This window comes from Aspergillus pseudonomiae (genome assembly GCF_009193645.1).
Source record: "Aspergillus pseudonomiae strain CBS 119388 unplaced genomic scaffold BDV37scaffold_22, whole genome shotgun sequence".
Lineage (NCBI taxonomy): Eukaryota > Fungi > Ascomycota > Eurotiomycetes > Eurotiales > Aspergillaceae > Aspergillus > Aspergillus pseudonomiae.
In genome coordinates this window covers 34,453-48,196 of record NW_022476014.1, presented here as the reverse complement: position 1 = coordinate 48,196, position 13,744 = coordinate 34,453, and the positions used below count along the sequence as shown (strand labels likewise).

Here is a 13,744-nt window from a genome sequence, read left to right as displayed (position 1 = left end):
TTTACCCACGCCACACGACAATCAGGACCCTTTTCGTGGTGACCGAGTCGTCCAGACTTCCTCAACTGTCTGACCCGTCAAACCTAGAACCCCAAAGGCAAAATATGCAGAAAGCCACGGCCATACATCTAGAACCAACTTCTCGCCCGAGATATCAAATTCCCGCGGCACAGACGCAATTAATTCCAATCTCACATTTTGGGCACACGCACGTTCTTTAATTCCCTGCACCAAGGAGAAATTTTCCGAAGATGCTCCGAGGACGGACCAATTTATCTCCAGGACCTTCCACCGACTTATCTCATTTTGAGTCTTTTGAGTATTGCCAATTTCCGATGATCTGCCACAGTTTAAAAGTGGGACTTGGGGCCATTTGTATGACATGCAACCATATTTCGCTTGATTCGTGGACTTTTTTTTCCCTCACTGGATGTTGGTTGCCTTGCTCGGTTTTCTCCCCGATGTCAACTGGCCTCGGGGTCCACACCGAGGACTGTAAATCAATTGCTGCCAGGCTGGCTTGTTCATAGTGTTATCAGTGCTTCAGGGCGAAGAAAAATCCCCTTAATTAATCGGAAGGTTGGGTAATCAGGCATCGTTAATGTGCCGACCAGTGGATGTTTCTAAACTAGTCGCTAGATCTGACACAGGGGCTGCAAATCTCTCCCAGCCCTAACTCCATTCCGGTCGGTGTCTTCACTCAAAGCTCAGGTTAGGGATAAAAGTTCTTCATCAACCTCCTATGCGACTGATCCATCTTGTGAAAGCGCTCCGCAAAGTCAAACAGCTTCCCAGCAACACACGCCCCGTGGAGATCCAGCGGACTAGCATTACCCAGCAGTCTCCTGTAAATTTCCATCAAGGTGCACGTTTCCGTGAATGTCTCACAGTTTCCGAATCCGTAGTCCACGCTGATCGCAGGAATGGGCGGGAACTCAGCTGGGTTATTAATAGCCAGGAATTGCTTCAGCGACCAGACAGACAGATGCGGCCCATAGGGCGGACTGGAGAAGAACTCTTCTAGAAAGGGGAACTGAAGCCGCGCGCGTCCAAGGCCCTTCGAGTCCATTAGTTGAATCATGGTTCCTGATTCATAGGCCTTCCAGAACTCCGTGAATGTGGCTGTTTGTACATCTTTCATTCGCGGCATGCGGGTTGGGACATCGTCGTATAGTTTGTCGCCAACGAGTAGTCTTTGGTACAGGCCCCCAAGGCTCCTTTCTTTGTATTCATCGTCACAGGTGCAAAAGCCGAAATTGAACCAGTTGGTTTCGATCGGGTTTGGGTTGGCCATGTGTAGAGTTTGGGCGAGCATGTAGAAGCAGTCCCGCTTGGCTTCTGGTTCGAGTTGTTTGTAGTGCTTGTCCTGGTCTTCTTTGTCTAAGTACGAGCGTGCTTTGTCGAAGAATGTGGCTACAGTTCTCTGCGTTGCCTCTTCTTCTGTTATCGGCTTGTCCAGGCATTGGGTATGCTCTAGAAACCAGGGAAAGTATCCGCCTCGGTATCGCTCAGGAATCTGGTAAAAGTGTTCTTTGATGTTGGCAACAAGGGAGCCTTCAACTTGCCACTTGTGGATATCCTCAACCGGGATCTCAGCTAGCCACAGGCCCTTGTAAAGCCCCAAGAGCTTGCTCTTATCTGCAAATGAGTCGAAGTAATTGAAGCCGAAGTCTGAGCAGACTTCCTCTTCTTCAGGCAGCCGGCCCTTTTCGATGTTTCTGTATAGGAAGTCCGCAGATGTTAAGGGGCGTTTCGTGCATGTGAAAAGATGGATTCCGGATCGCTTGTCTTCGCACAATTGGCTGCAGTAGAAGTCCTTCTGGCATAGACTGCATCTTCGTGATGTATCTCGGGAGCAGGTATAGCATTCACCGCGATACTCTGCATGGCCACGTGTAGCATTACCAGCGTTTGGCTGAACGTTCAAGCGTGAACCCTGATTTTTCGATGCTTCTTCTTCCAGTGACCACCTGCAATCATGTCATTTTCCGATTTCTCCGAATATATCGTCACTTGGCTTCTTACCTTCTGAAAAACTCAGTAACTCGGGCCTGCTCAGCTCTCATCCTCATCCGCTCTATCCCAGCCTTCCTTCGCGCACTGCTAGGGTCCTGGGTGGTGAAAATGCTGCTTCCACCAACGACAGACGTCTTCTCTTGGCTAATCCCCTTCTTAATCTCAGCCTTTAACTCCTTCCTCAGACGTCTCTGTAGCTGTATAAGCGCATGTGATATTTTCTCCGGGCTCCCAGGTGTCATCCCCGTTACCTCAGGGACAGACCACGGCTTAAACAACCGACCATGACAGCCCCTAGTTCTGATCTTGCTATGCGCCTGCAAGAAATGCCAACACATGAAACAGCTGTACTTGCTACAGCCAAAATACGGGAACAACCGCTCGAACGTTTGTCCAATCTTACTAAGATAAAGGACCATTTGGACCTCGGCGTGTACGTTCAGCTTATGTTTCTGTAAATCCCCGAAACTGGCTTTTGCTTTGGGAGCGGTCCATTTCTGGCCTATTACCTTTTTGATCGTCGATGGGTCTACGGGTACGTTGAGGAGATTGAATGCCTGGTCTAGGCTGAGGGGGCTTTGTAGAGCCTTTTGCGTGGCAATGTCGCGCGGTATGAGGATTATGGCTACTTTCTTGAAACTGGGGAGCTTCAGGGCGATATCTTGGAATGTTTCGAAGGCGACCCGTAGTCGGCCGAGGAAGCAGATGCTTTCCCATAGTTTCTTCGTTCGGGGTGTGCTGTGCCGGGAGGTGTGGAGGAGTTCTCTGACGGGCTTCATCATCCGTAGCTCGTATGCCTTGACGATGAGGACGCTGTGTCTGTCTGTCACGGCTTGGCCGGGGCTATTCCCGTCGAAGACCAATTGGTGGAATGCCTGTAGGCGCTGACGAGCTGGGGAGAATTCGTCACGTTTATCGTCATGAAAGAGCTGTTCGCAATCCTTCAAGCTCGATCTCAGGTTTGGGATATACGTGCTCTCCAGTCGAGCACGGTAGTATGTCAACATCTCGCTCCACAGTTCCTCAGCACATCGATTTCCTACACCATGTCAGTAACCCGACCCATCAATCACCATTCCAGCAAGCAAGCACTCGACACTCACCTGGGTCCACAGACCCCAACCCCCCAAGCAAACCACCCACTCTCGCGAACGCAGCATGATCAACCTCCCGAAACCCTTCATTCCGACTAATCCACACCGTCACCTCATCCTCGCCCTCTCTCATCGCAGAGCACGCCACAAACCTCGCCCCTTTGTCGTGAGCAGCTAGCTCTGCCACACAATCCAGAAACTTTCGTTTCAGTTTGTCATGCCCGGAGTCCGAGATCTGCTGGACTTGGTTTGTGTTGACGCTGCTGGCGGTGTCGGGGTTGGTTTCCTCTTCTTCATCTCTTTCTTCTTCTTCTTCAGAATCATGGAGTGACCAGGCTGGCTCAACCTGTCCCCCGTTTCGGAGTGCGAGTAGATTCGCAAAGGAGATGAAGTGGTGCTGGTTTAGATTTGGGGCGGTCCAGCTGAATTGCTCGGCCATGGTGGATAACGTTTGTGTTGAATCTGTTGATGCTAGTGATGCTAGTGATGCTGGAGCGGGGAGGGGATGTCAGGAGAGGTCACTACTGACATTCCCTGCGACTGGAAGAGGTGTGGCGCTAATATGTACTACCTACATTTATATGGGTATGTAGTGTGCTGGTAGCCTTGTGTACATGATGTACAGATCTTGTCTCGAACACAGCCACAGCATAAATAGGCGCCACGAAAAAAAAAAAAAAAATAAAAAAAATAAAAAAATAGAAAACAACGTCGATCTCTTTCCCCACATCGTGGCTCATGGCGCAGCTGTTATGTGGAACTCTGGGTATTTGCCATCGCGCGGCCTGAAAATAATTGTTTGCTGGGAGTAGTAGTGTAGACTGTAGCTGCTTCTAAGTGATAGAAACTAGGAAGTGGTTGTGTCGGCTATCGTTGACAGATACCTGACAGCGCTGCGAAACACGAGCCTATCTTGTTGGGAAATTATGCGTTTGGCATGTGTAGATCTCAGAGATAATCTTCAGATTATTTTTAAGCTTATTGCCTTGGTAAGAACTAAGCTATCTTGCTGTTTGGGTTAGCTTCACGGTACTTTTATAGCATCGCTTGAATAAGGTTGCCATGATAAAGCTTGCTGCTCACTTGTTCACCAGTCATACTAGTAGTCTTGAGATTCTATAGACTAAAACCAGAGCAGATCTTGGAAAATCGCCGTGAACTCGATAGGTTTTATTATGGTATCCGACTTAAACATCCAAGTGAGCTACATAACGAGAAACATGTTTCGAAGTCACTTCGTAGGAAAATAAGCGCCAACAACATAGCCCAGCCCATGAAATACAACTTGTTATAGATAGCGAACAAGATAATATGCTAGGTAGTCACGATTCTGTATCCTACTCTATATCGGACGATTCAGACCTATTTAGTTGGGCTATATGCTTCCTTCTTTGGACCATAGTTATCGTATATCGTTTAAACTATACCGACTCAAGATTAGAAAGGAAATTCGCTCTCTAGACTTCTGTCAGAGTCGGAGGAAATGGCCATTATTATCCATCAATCCGTAATCAAGAACTTATCAACAATACCTTCTACCCCGCACTCTACTCAGAGATGAATGTCATGCAGAATGACCGCTTGGCGCCTTGGATATTGACCATCGGCCTCTGCCGACGCTCGAGCCGGCGATGGGAGACGCTGGGATCCGACGGACGCTTCCAGTCGCACACCTCCGATACTATAGTTATCTCACCATTTAACCGTGCGGGGCTGTAGGTTGTATTCCGGCCGGTTTTGTCGGGAAATCCGGGATGCGTCCTGGATATTCTCGGTTATTGAGGTTATATTGTGGTAATATGGTAGGATAATTAGCAGGTTTACCTTGGGGTAATAGGTATTGTAACGGCATCGTCGAAGAGTGTGTGTTTGAGGATCTCGTTGCTATTGCGTATCTGACTTTAGGCGAAGTCTAGATCTATCTATACTTCGCGTCACATATAAACGAATTTTCGTTCATACACCGTGAAATGAGTAAACTCTGTCCTGTAGTCGTTGTTTATTCTTGTCATCAAGTGTGTCATAAAAGCAAAGTACTCCAAAAATGCAGTGACCGAATGCATGGTATCAATCGCGCGTACATCAGATCCGCCAAGATAATATATTAAAAAAGCACATTCAGGCCAACTCTCAAAAATCATCCTCATCGTCATCATCATCCAGATCCAAATCAAGGGTAGCCTTGGGCTTCGGCTTCGGCGCAGCAGCCGACACTCCACCACTACCACCACCACTGCTGGCGGCGGCAGCAGACCCAGCCTTCGCAGCCGCCTTCGCAGCCTCGCCCACGCGACTCTGCTCATCGCCCACGTTCGCAACCGGCGGCGCATCCGCAGCCCCAAATCCCTCCGCCTCGCGAATCAACCGCTCGACCTCCTGATCAGGATCAAACCCGGGCCGTCCCTCACCGGCAGCCAACTGAATCTGCCCCATCAGCCCCAACCGGATACGATCCTCCATCGGATAGGGCAACATATACACCTGGCGCGTCATATTGGCCGACTCATCCAGCCAGGACGTCGCATCCTTCGTAACACTCGATACCGGCGCCGCTTCCCCATCCTCCAGCCCGTTCGTCCCCGTCCCCGTCATCTCCGTATCATGATCCCCCTGCTGGACCCGCGCTTTCGCCCCGGCCTCCGCATCCGCAGCCGCCTGGTGGTTATACTTGCTTATGCGGCGCGCGAAATCAAGCAGCAGCTTATAGTCCACTTCGTTGATACGTCGTAGCTTCCGCGGCTTATCGCTCGCATCTTGCATCTCGGCATCGCTGTCGTAGGCGGAGCTGTCGGAGTCGAAGTCGGAGTCGCTGTCGATCTCGTCGGAGTTGCAGACTGTGCGTATTTCCTTCTCATAGTTCACGACTGTTTTCACAATGCCTTTGACTTTTTCTTCGAGCGAGGCCGCTTCCGCGCGGAGGCGCAGGATCCGGGCGTAGTTGTCTTGGTGTTGGCGGAGGGTTGCGATCGCGGAGGTGAGCGAGTCGTCTGCATCTAGGAGGCTGACTGCTGCTGCCGGGGCGCCGGCTGCTGTGGGGGAGGTCGTGAGACTGGTGATGAGGGCATTGAGCTTGTTTTCGAGGTTGGAGAGGGAGGTCTGGAATTCGGTGTTCATTTTCGAGTTCGGCGGTCGGTTGTTGTATGTGGGTTACAGCATTGGTGGGGATTTTGGCAGGGTTCGGGTGGTGGTCGCAAGTCGACGGGATTGTATGCGATTAGACGTGGGTATCGGTGAGAGTTGAGGGGATTGCTGCTTTGAATTGCGCGAGCGATATTTGTTGATTGAGGATCGCTGGACTGCTTCCCGCAAACAACCCCGATGTCCCGTCACGTGAATCCTGTCCATCGCTGACCAATCATGGGCCTGCCTCTTGACATCTAGACTGGCAAACGCATTTCTGGTGTTGATTGACATTTGATGCTTACATTTGATACTCAGTTCCTTTCGCAGTCTATTGCTTCTAGACGGTGGCCACTAAGAGCTGGATATATATAGGTAGAAAGATATAGGCAACCATCATCGCCTGCGAAGTCCTCTTCTATACCGCAACTGCAACTGTAAACAAACCCGGTAACCATGGGTATCTCTTGATGCTATTCGGGCAACAGCTTTTGGGTGGGTCAATTTTCTTGTTTCCTTTTCTCTTTGAATGAGATTTCGGATCTGATGCCAGCAGGACTCCAGTGGTATCAATATTGAAAATAGTGAAATGCGCGTCTGAAGGTTCTTTTGAAGATTCAGTTCCTCAGTCGGAATACAGTTCATATTTACATAGAGCATAATGTTCATTAAAGATCTAACCGAAATGTAGAAAAGAAAAGGAAAGGAAACACTAAAAATCATTGCATCGAACGGGCCATGGCAGAGTATTCACAGATTCGTAAATAAGCAACCAAGGAATGTTTCAGCTATTCTCTTGCGATCTCTTTCGGCTCCCATCACAATTAGGTCTGCCGCAAGTCGCAGAAGCTGCGCGACGTCCGCCTCTGGTTCAGGGATATAAAGCCTTACCCAGAAGAAATACATTCCGGTCATAAGAACGATGCGGTAAGCAAGCTCTTCGGTCAGGGGACTATATCTGCTGAGAAACGCTTGCAGCATCGTCATGGCGGTGTCTAGTTTATGGAAGTGGAAGGACATGTACAATTGAGAGATCATGGAACAGATATCCTGGGTGCGGTCCCCATACCGACACAATTCCCAATCTACGATATGAAGGCATGTATCCTTGATTAGGACACTTCCCCCAGCGTTTTCGTCAGCGGTCGGCAACAGCTAAGGAAACGAAGGAGCTTACTTTCTTATGGTGAAATCTCCGTGAAGGACAATGTCCTCAGGTGTGCAGCCGACGTCTATCTCCTTCAACGTATATGATCTGGCTGGCTCTGTCAGGTGCGCAGTGTCCAAAGATTTACGCTTGGTCATTTCCCCGCGTTGGGCTATATCATCACTATTGCGCCTGATGATCTCCGAGAATTCTGCGTTGATACGGCTCTGACACGTCGAATGGAAGTATGAGATCCAGACGCCAAGACTCTCCCCTAAAGCTTTCGCAGTTGCCGTGGTCATTTTCGCGGCGACTGGAGAATGCAATAAATCGTCAAGGGATTGGCTATCTCTAATATCCTCCATAACCTGCGTATTGCTCTTCGAGAAGTAGTGGTACAGATTGGGGGACCGCACAGAGATATGCGTCTCTGGATCAACGACATGGGGCTGGTCTCCCATATGTTGTAGCATGGCCTGTTCTGTGACCTATTGAGTATAGGTCAGCAAGTATGCAGGAAATTTCCACGTTTGGAACGAGCTTAGGGTATCAAGCTTACGCATCTTGCTGTCGAGAACTTCACCCCGGGTAACATGGCGCTCCCCTCCTCACCGATCTTGATGACAATCGTCGTCGCACCATCGGAAAGCGGCCGCAGAAGATGCCCCTTGTATGTAGTATTCATCACCCCTCCACTCAGCCTTTCGATCGAAGAACATGCGTATGGTGTGGGGCTAAGCTCTCGGAGGACAGCAGCCTCATGGTCTTTTGTACTCTTTGTGGCATCTATGACGGTCATCGCGTAGATTATTATTTCGAGACGTAATGGTCGCTGTAAGTTGTGAACTGAAGAAACTTGATTTCAGCGCCGGTGACTTTACAACCTTATAATAGATGAAAGTCTTTCCCTCGTTTACAGGGGTGGAGTCACAATAATGTTTCCCTAGTCGTTTTCGCTGGTTCTGAGAGCTGCAAGTGTCATAGGGCTTGCCGATAGGCTAGAATGGAGGCAAGTCTCGGAAATTAGGATCTACTACGGAATAAATCGTTAGAAGGTGAGTGGTGACCGTGGCTTTGTATACTGAACGCTAAGATTTCGGTAAGAAATCCGAAAATCAGATCGATTTAGTCCGCCATATTAGTACGTAGTTCTTTTATTTAGCGTATGCAAAATGATCTTCAGTTTTTGGCGCCTTTTTTTTTTTTTTTTTTTTTTTTTTTTCGCGCACCATCTTCAGTTACTAGCCATTTTAAAACGCTTATAACTCAGCCAACTTCAGACTTTAGGCTTTTTGGCAATGGATGAGAGTCAGGTTGCTCATTAATGCGGTGTACTATACAAAACGGTATTTTGTAGAGCGGATGTAGATCGTCACACCGCTACTACTCTGTCTGATTGATCTGCCCTATGGGAATCGACTGTCGCGTGACCTGAGGGTGGTACCCCACTACTAGTACTCACTCAATCTCCCCCTTACCTCAGTGCAGAGGACGGAGTACTTTACCACTTACCATTGCCTATTTCTCGATTCTGCCCAGAAGGTGATGAGTAGTGGCTAAATAGAACCCAATATGGCGGATAGCAAGAAGAAGCCTTCCGACGTTCTTGACGATGCAGGTTCAGTGTCGATGGTCCACCCATGGCTCTACATGACGTGTTGAATAAGCCAATGGAACCACGAGAACCGCTATACAACCAGTACAAACATAGGGAATGCTGTGAGATGCATATGTAGATTCAGGCCGTATTTCTGCCAACTCTGCTTACATATTGGTCGAAATATCAGGAATAGGGACCGTGGGCCTTCCCATGACTTTATTAGTGCGTACCATCATAGAAACCCATCTTCTTGTCGAGACTAGTAGGAAATCTTCCATACAAACAAGGTTTAGGGTTAGAGTATGTTTGGTATAAAACCTAGACTATTAGAGATCTTCTGAGTAGCCGGTTTAATTGTACAGTCAGCCACGACCTTCTCTCCATATACCCAAATCATATGGATGAAGCGAAACAAGTGGATAAACATGGGGTTCCGAAGCCTGACGCGCAAAACCCTAGTATTACGGGTCTCACAACCGTTTTTGATAGCACTCTAATAAAATTATCCAGGCCAGCGCTCTTCTTGCGACATATAATGGTAATGTTGGAACCGGACGAAATCGCTGCAATTTCGACCAATCTAGACAACAAGGAAAACATCAAGTCTAAGTTCTGGAAACGGGATATCCAGGCGCGCTAAATGCTCAAAGATCTAACCAAAACAAAAGACACAAGAACGCCAAATTGTGACAAAGGGAACAATAAATCTACATAACCATAGCCGGGGTTCTTTTTCTGCCAGAAATCGCTAAATCAAATGACCTCGGGTTCACTCGTCGTCGAAGAGCTTCTTCATGAAGTTGTGAGCAAGCTCAACTCCCGCGCTGGTAACCGTTAGTGGATTCGTCTCGGGCCAGTAGTACAAAGGGGAACATACAAGGTAGCGGCGTTGGCGGGAACAGCTCTGGCCAAAGCCGGGCCGAATCCAGGGAAGAAGGCCTTGAAACCACCGCTGGCGTAGACACTGCGAATAGTTCCACCAATAGTGGGCTTACCGGGGGCACTCTGCAAGCGCGACTTGATGGTGTCGACGGGGAAAACGGGAATCCACATGGCAATACCAGCCGCACCACCAGCAGCCAGGACAGCGGGCATGGAGAGCTGACCGGTGGCGTTGCCGTTCGCATCCTTGGGTGTCAGGGAGCGCTTGATGTACTCGTAAGCAGCGAAGTAGGCGGCTGATCCAGGACCATCACGGGCTAGGGTCATTGCGCTTCCCCGGAAGACACTGCGGATGCCACCCTCCTTGTACAATTGCCGAACCACATCCAATCCACCGGAGTATTTGGGCTTCTGGCCCGGGGGAGGCGGGTTCTGGCCTTGGATCTGCAAAAGTACCTTCACTCGCTCAAAGGGAGCCGTGATCAGGGTCATGGGGATGGCGGAGAAGAAACCAGCAGCGGAGATCTGGCCAATAGTGTACTGAGGGGTGTTGTTCTCCACGCGCACTTCAGAGAACTTGCTAACGAGCGTCTTGCCCACGTCATAACCCTAGGAAATTGTTAGTGCCCAATATAGATTGGTAAGCAGTCTCTATCATACCCAGAAGCTGACAGCAACTAATGGATAGTCAGCAATCTATCAATTGGAATATGTCATCGGGGTGACAACTTACACATGGGAGTGACTCCCACGAGAGGAGCCGAAACACCAGCATACAATCCCTATACCCGGTTAACGCGATGCTTAGACTTTATTGGAATCATCAACTTACGCGAACAAGGCCCTCACGGGCGACTGTCTTCTTCACAACATCAATTGCACCGGAGTAAACTCCCTTCTCCGCAGTCTGTAGACGGACCTTCACCAGGTCAAAGGGGTGTCCGACAACGACGGCGCACACACCACCGGCAGCACCGGCAGCAAGAGACCGAATCTGCGCAATAGTCTGGTTGACAGCTTTGGCCTCTGCGACCTTGAAGTCGTCCCGGATTGTCTCCGGGGTAGAAGAAGAGGCGGAGGACATCGTGGCGGGGTGGTCCGAGAGCGGGGAAAGCTGGCCGCGGAGAGAGAAGGCGAGCGTGAAGGTAGAGGATTAGAGAATACCGGGGTTGCCGGGGGTTCAGGGAGAGGAGAGGTGAAATTTAAGGAACGCGAATAAATTAAGGCAGCAAAAACAATCCCACCGGCAGAAGGAAATTGAACAGAGGGAAATGAACAAACAGCTCCAAACAGGCCAAAAAGCTGGAGAACGGCCGAGGCCGAGCAATAGGAGGAGGCCGACGATTACCGGAATAGGATATTTCCCGTGACTTGGACCTCGGCTCGGCACGGGTCAACTGGTCTTCCGACACCGACTGATCGCGAATGTCAATCCCGAGTATTAGCCAGGTACCGGTCTGTCTATGCGACGGAGTTTGTATATTGTAACAGCAATATTTAGCGCTAAATCCGAGTCATTACTTTGGCCCGTCCTCCTGTATTTATATGCATTCATCCATTTACCCCATATTGAACTTCCTAGGACATACCAGGCCACGGTGCCGGGTGAACGGGCGCCAAACTCCAATGGTTGAAGTCACCTCGCATTGACTGCCATTCCTCCGGTGTGCTTTGTCAAAGCGGCCAGGCGTGTGTCACGGACGACAGGAAGTCAACATTGAATCAAGATACTACTCAGGCTGCCGAATTTAGGACCTTTCTTTCTATCAGCTGCACTGCGTTGAATTAATCTCATCCCCGTCATCTGACTTCATACCGCCAAGGAATCACATGCGGAGCGGTGCCATTGGGCGCACGTGCGCGTTTTCCACAACAATGCATCCTGAAACCTAAGGTATCTACTTAAGACAGAAGGAGGCAAGCGTGTTGTTAGCATAATTGCTTAACCCGGATGGCCCCTGATCTAATCAATCTAAGGTTCGAGTATCACGAGCCTTCAAGTGAGTTGGGCCACATTTCAAAAAAGATAAGCTACGCTTGGCATTCACGCATGAGAAACAGTTAAATATAAATTATGGATCAACTCAAATTAGTACGTCATGACACAGCTATAGCTGGGTAGTCACTAATTATCTACCGTTGTAAACGAATAATCCGTTACAGAAACATGTACAGTACAGGATGCATAACAAATTAGGCGAAAGGCCGGGAATCATAAACACCATCGCTCATCCAAGGGGGCAGTCGGTCATTAATAAAGCGTTTAGAGAACGAAGAAAGCGGCGAGGGCGAGAGCACCCAGGGCACCGCTGCCCATGACAGTCTTGGAAGCGGCAGAGTTGGTCGAGGTGCTGGAGGGAGCAGTCTCAGTTGCGCTGCCACCGTTGGAACCGCCGTTGGAGCCAGTGGTGCTGCTGCCGTTGGAGCCGGTCTCAGAGGAGCTGGAGCCATCGCTGGAGGTGCTGGCAGCAGTGCTGAGGGTAGTGGAGCCGGTCACAGTAGACTCGCCAGTCTTAGAGGCGTCGGTGCCAGTGGCAGTCGAGTCACCGGTCTTGGAAGCATCAGTGCCAGTGGCAGTCGAGTCACCAGTCTTAGAAGCGTCGGTGCCAGTGGCGGTGGAGTCGCCGGTCTTGGAAGCATCGGTGCCAGTAGCAGTGGCGGTGGAGTCACCGGTCTTAGAAGCGTCGGTGCCAGTGGCAGTCGAGTCGCCAGTCTTAGAAGCGCCAGAGCCAGTGGTAGTAGCAGAAGAGTCGCCGGTCTTGGATGCATCAGTGCCGGTGGCAGAAGTGGAGTCACCAGTCTTGGAGGCACCACCACCATTGGTACCAGTGGCGCTGCTGCCAGCGGAGCCGTTAGGGCAGGCAGCAAGAGCAGCAGCCACGACGGCAGCAGAATCATCGTTAGGGCAAGCCTGGGCAGTGCAGTCGCGCACACCAAAAGAGTAGTTGTCGCTCTTGCACAGGCAAGCAAGGTCACCACTAGCGCAACCCAACTCGGAAGCCTTGTTGTTCATGTTGCTGATGCACATTTGCTAGGCGGAACGTTAGTGCTGTGTCTTCGCCGGAAGCTATGGATAGGAACAACATACAGCGCATTCACCAACGGAGATCTCGGCGCTCACCATGGTGGTGGCAGCCAGCAGAGCGAAAGAGAGAGCAGTGGTCTTCATGATGACGAATCTATGAGGTTGGACGTGAACCGAGTAGAAGACAGGGGAGAGGCGATCAGTGAAAATGAGGCGTCAGCCAATTGATCGAGGGAGGGAGTTGGATGATGGTTGTTCGCTTGGGATGTGGCAGGGGGAAAAGAATGGCAAGAGATCGGAGGGGGAAGGAGCTGGTTTAAAAAGGCAGGAAGTGACGCGCAAATCTCAATTCTACTAGTATCTCCCCAAGCTTTTCGGGGACTCGATCAACCAGAGAATTTTTTATTTTTTATTTTTCAGTTTTTTTGTTTTTCTTTTTTTCTTTCCCAATTTTACTTTTTTTTTTTTCCCTTTCCTCTAATACGATCGTCACTGGCTCCTTGGGCGGTTGGCTTTCCAAGGTCTCCAGCCAACGTGGCTAGGGCAAGTACTATCACGGACCAATTCGCATGCGATGTGAAGTCATCGACCAGCCCACCGAATTTGATTTTACTGATTTTAATCTTAGTCTGCAAGGTAAAATGCTTGGGTGGCTCGATCCATCGCGGCCTATTAACCAGCCGCCATCGATCCACTTCAGCCCACCTCTCTCCCACACAATCTTCTCATAGGTCGCGCGGGCTTAGTACTCGATAGTTTGGGTTGGCTCCAGATTAGTTTTTTTTTTTTTTTTTTTTTTTTTTTTTTTTTTTTTTTTTTTTTTTTTTTTTTTTTTTTTTTTTTTTTTTTTTTTTTTTTTT

General features: G+C 49.6%; 6 protein-coding genes across 6 annotated transcripts; all 6 read right to left on the bottom strand.

Annotated features, from left to right (window-relative positions):
- Positions 1-712: 712 nt before the first annotated feature.
- Positions 713-1,315, bottom strand: BDV37DRAFT_270526 (uncharacterized protein; the record flags this gene model as incomplete). Its single annotated transcript, XM_032084575.1, has 1 exon — positions 713-1,315. The coding sequence occupies one exon, from the start codon at positions 1,313-1,315 to the stop codon at positions 713-715; it is 603 nt and encodes a 200-aa protein (XP_031942840.1).
- A 158-nt stretch (positions 1,316-1,473) lies between these two features.
- On the bottom strand, positions 1,474-2,258 carry BDV37DRAFT_270525 (uncharacterized protein; the record flags this gene model as incomplete). The annotated part of the gene is made up of 3 exons (XM_032084574.1): positions 1,474-1,516; positions 1,605-1,970; positions 2,026-2,258. The coding sequence occupies 3 exons, from the start codon at positions 2,256-2,258 to the stop codon at positions 1,474-1,476; spliced, it is 642 nt and encodes a 213-aa protein (XP_031942839.1).
- Positions 2,259-5,003: 2,745 nt separating this feature from the next.
- On the bottom strand, positions 5,004-6,602 carry BDV37DRAFT_293008 (uncharacterized protein). Its single transcript, XM_032089297.1, has one exon. The coding sequence runs from the start codon at positions 6,222-6,224 to the stop codon at positions 5,241-5,243; it is 984 nt and encodes a 327-aa protein (XP_031942838.1). The 5' UTR covers positions 6,225-6,602; the 3' UTR covers positions 5,004-5,240.
- Positions 6,603-8,603, bottom strand: BDV37DRAFT_89161 (kinase-like domain-containing protein). Its single transcript, XM_032091390.1, has 3 exons — positions 7,937-8,603; positions 7,408-7,865; positions 6,603-7,350 (listed from the first exon to the last, which is right to left on the bottom strand). Exons 1-3 carry the CDS (start codon positions 8,174-8,176, stop codon positions 6,981-6,983), a joined length of 1,068 nt encoding a protein of 355 aa, XP_031942837.1. The 5' UTR covers positions 8,177-8,603; the 3' UTR covers positions 6,603-6,980.
- Positions 8,604-9,681: 1,078 nt separating this feature from the next.
- Positions 9,682-11,268, bottom strand: BDV37DRAFT_89138 (carnitine:acyl carnitine antiporter). Its single transcript, XM_032091389.1, has 5 exons — positions 10,692-11,268; positions 10,593-10,641; positions 10,520-10,536; positions 9,855-10,468; positions 9,682-9,801 (listed from the first exon to the last, which is right to left on the bottom strand). Exons 1-5 carry the CDS (start codon positions 10,941-10,943, stop codon positions 9,747-9,749), a joined length of 987 nt encoding a protein of 328 aa, XP_031942836.1. The 5' UTR covers positions 10,944-11,268; the 3' UTR covers positions 9,682-9,746.
- A 641-nt stretch (positions 11,269-11,909) lies between these two features.
- BDV37DRAFT_244723 (CFEM domain-containing protein) lies at positions 11,910-13,325 on the bottom strand. The gene is made up of 3 exons (XM_032081580.1): positions 12,948-13,325; positions 12,582-12,890; positions 11,910-12,419 (listed from the first exon to the last, which is right to left on the bottom strand). The coding sequence occupies exons 1-3, from the start codon at positions 13,026-13,028 to the stop codon at positions 12,123-12,125; spliced, it is 687 nt and encodes a 228-aa protein (XP_031942835.1). The 5' UTR covers positions 13,029-13,325; the 3' UTR covers positions 11,910-12,122.
- Positions 13,326-13,744: the final 419 nt, after the last annotated feature.

Bases quoted from the DNA above. Each gene is read 5' to 3' on its own strand.
- BDV37DRAFT_293008 (XM_032089297.1), bottom strand. From the start codon at position 6,224: ATGAACACCGAATTCCAGACCTCCCTCTCCAACCTCGAAAACAAGCTC.
- BDV37DRAFT_89161 (XM_032091390.1), bottom strand. From the start codon at position 8,176: ATGACCGTCATAGATGCCACAAAGAGTACAAAAGACCATGAGGCTGCT. The intron at 7,866-7,936 runs GTAAGCTTGATA...TATACTCAATAG, and splicing joins AGTTCTCGACAGCAAGATGC to GTCACAGAACAGGCCATGCT. The intron at 7,351-7,407 runs GTAAGCTCCTTC...CGCTGGGGGAAG, and splicing joins GGAGATTTCACCATAAGAAA to TGTCCTAATCAAGGATACAT.
- BDV37DRAFT_89138 (XM_032091389.1), bottom strand. From the start codon at position 10,943: ATGTCCTCCGCCTCTTCTTCTACCCCGGAGACAATCCGGGACGACTTC. The intron at 10,642-10,691 runs GTAAGTTGATGA...AACCGGGTATAG, and splicing joins CCCGTGAGGGCCTTGTTCGC to GGATTGTATGCTGGTGTTTC. The intron at 9,802-9,854 runs GTATGTTCCCCT...AACGGTTACCAG, and splicing joins CCCGCCAACGCCGCTACCTT to CGCGGGAGTTGAGCTTGCTC.
- BDV37DRAFT_244723 (XM_032081580.1), bottom strand. From the start codon at position 13,028: ATGAAGACCACTGCTCTCTCTTTCGCTCTGCTGGCTGCCACCACCATG. The intron at 12,891-12,947 runs GTATGTTGTTCC...CGTTCCGCCTAG, and splicing joins TCTCCGTTGGTGAATGCGCT to CAAATGTGCATCAGCAACAT. The intron at 12,420-12,581 runs GCTTCTAAGACT...ACTGGCACTGAT, and splicing joins CTACTACCACTGGCTCTGGC to GCTTCCAAGACCGGTGACTC.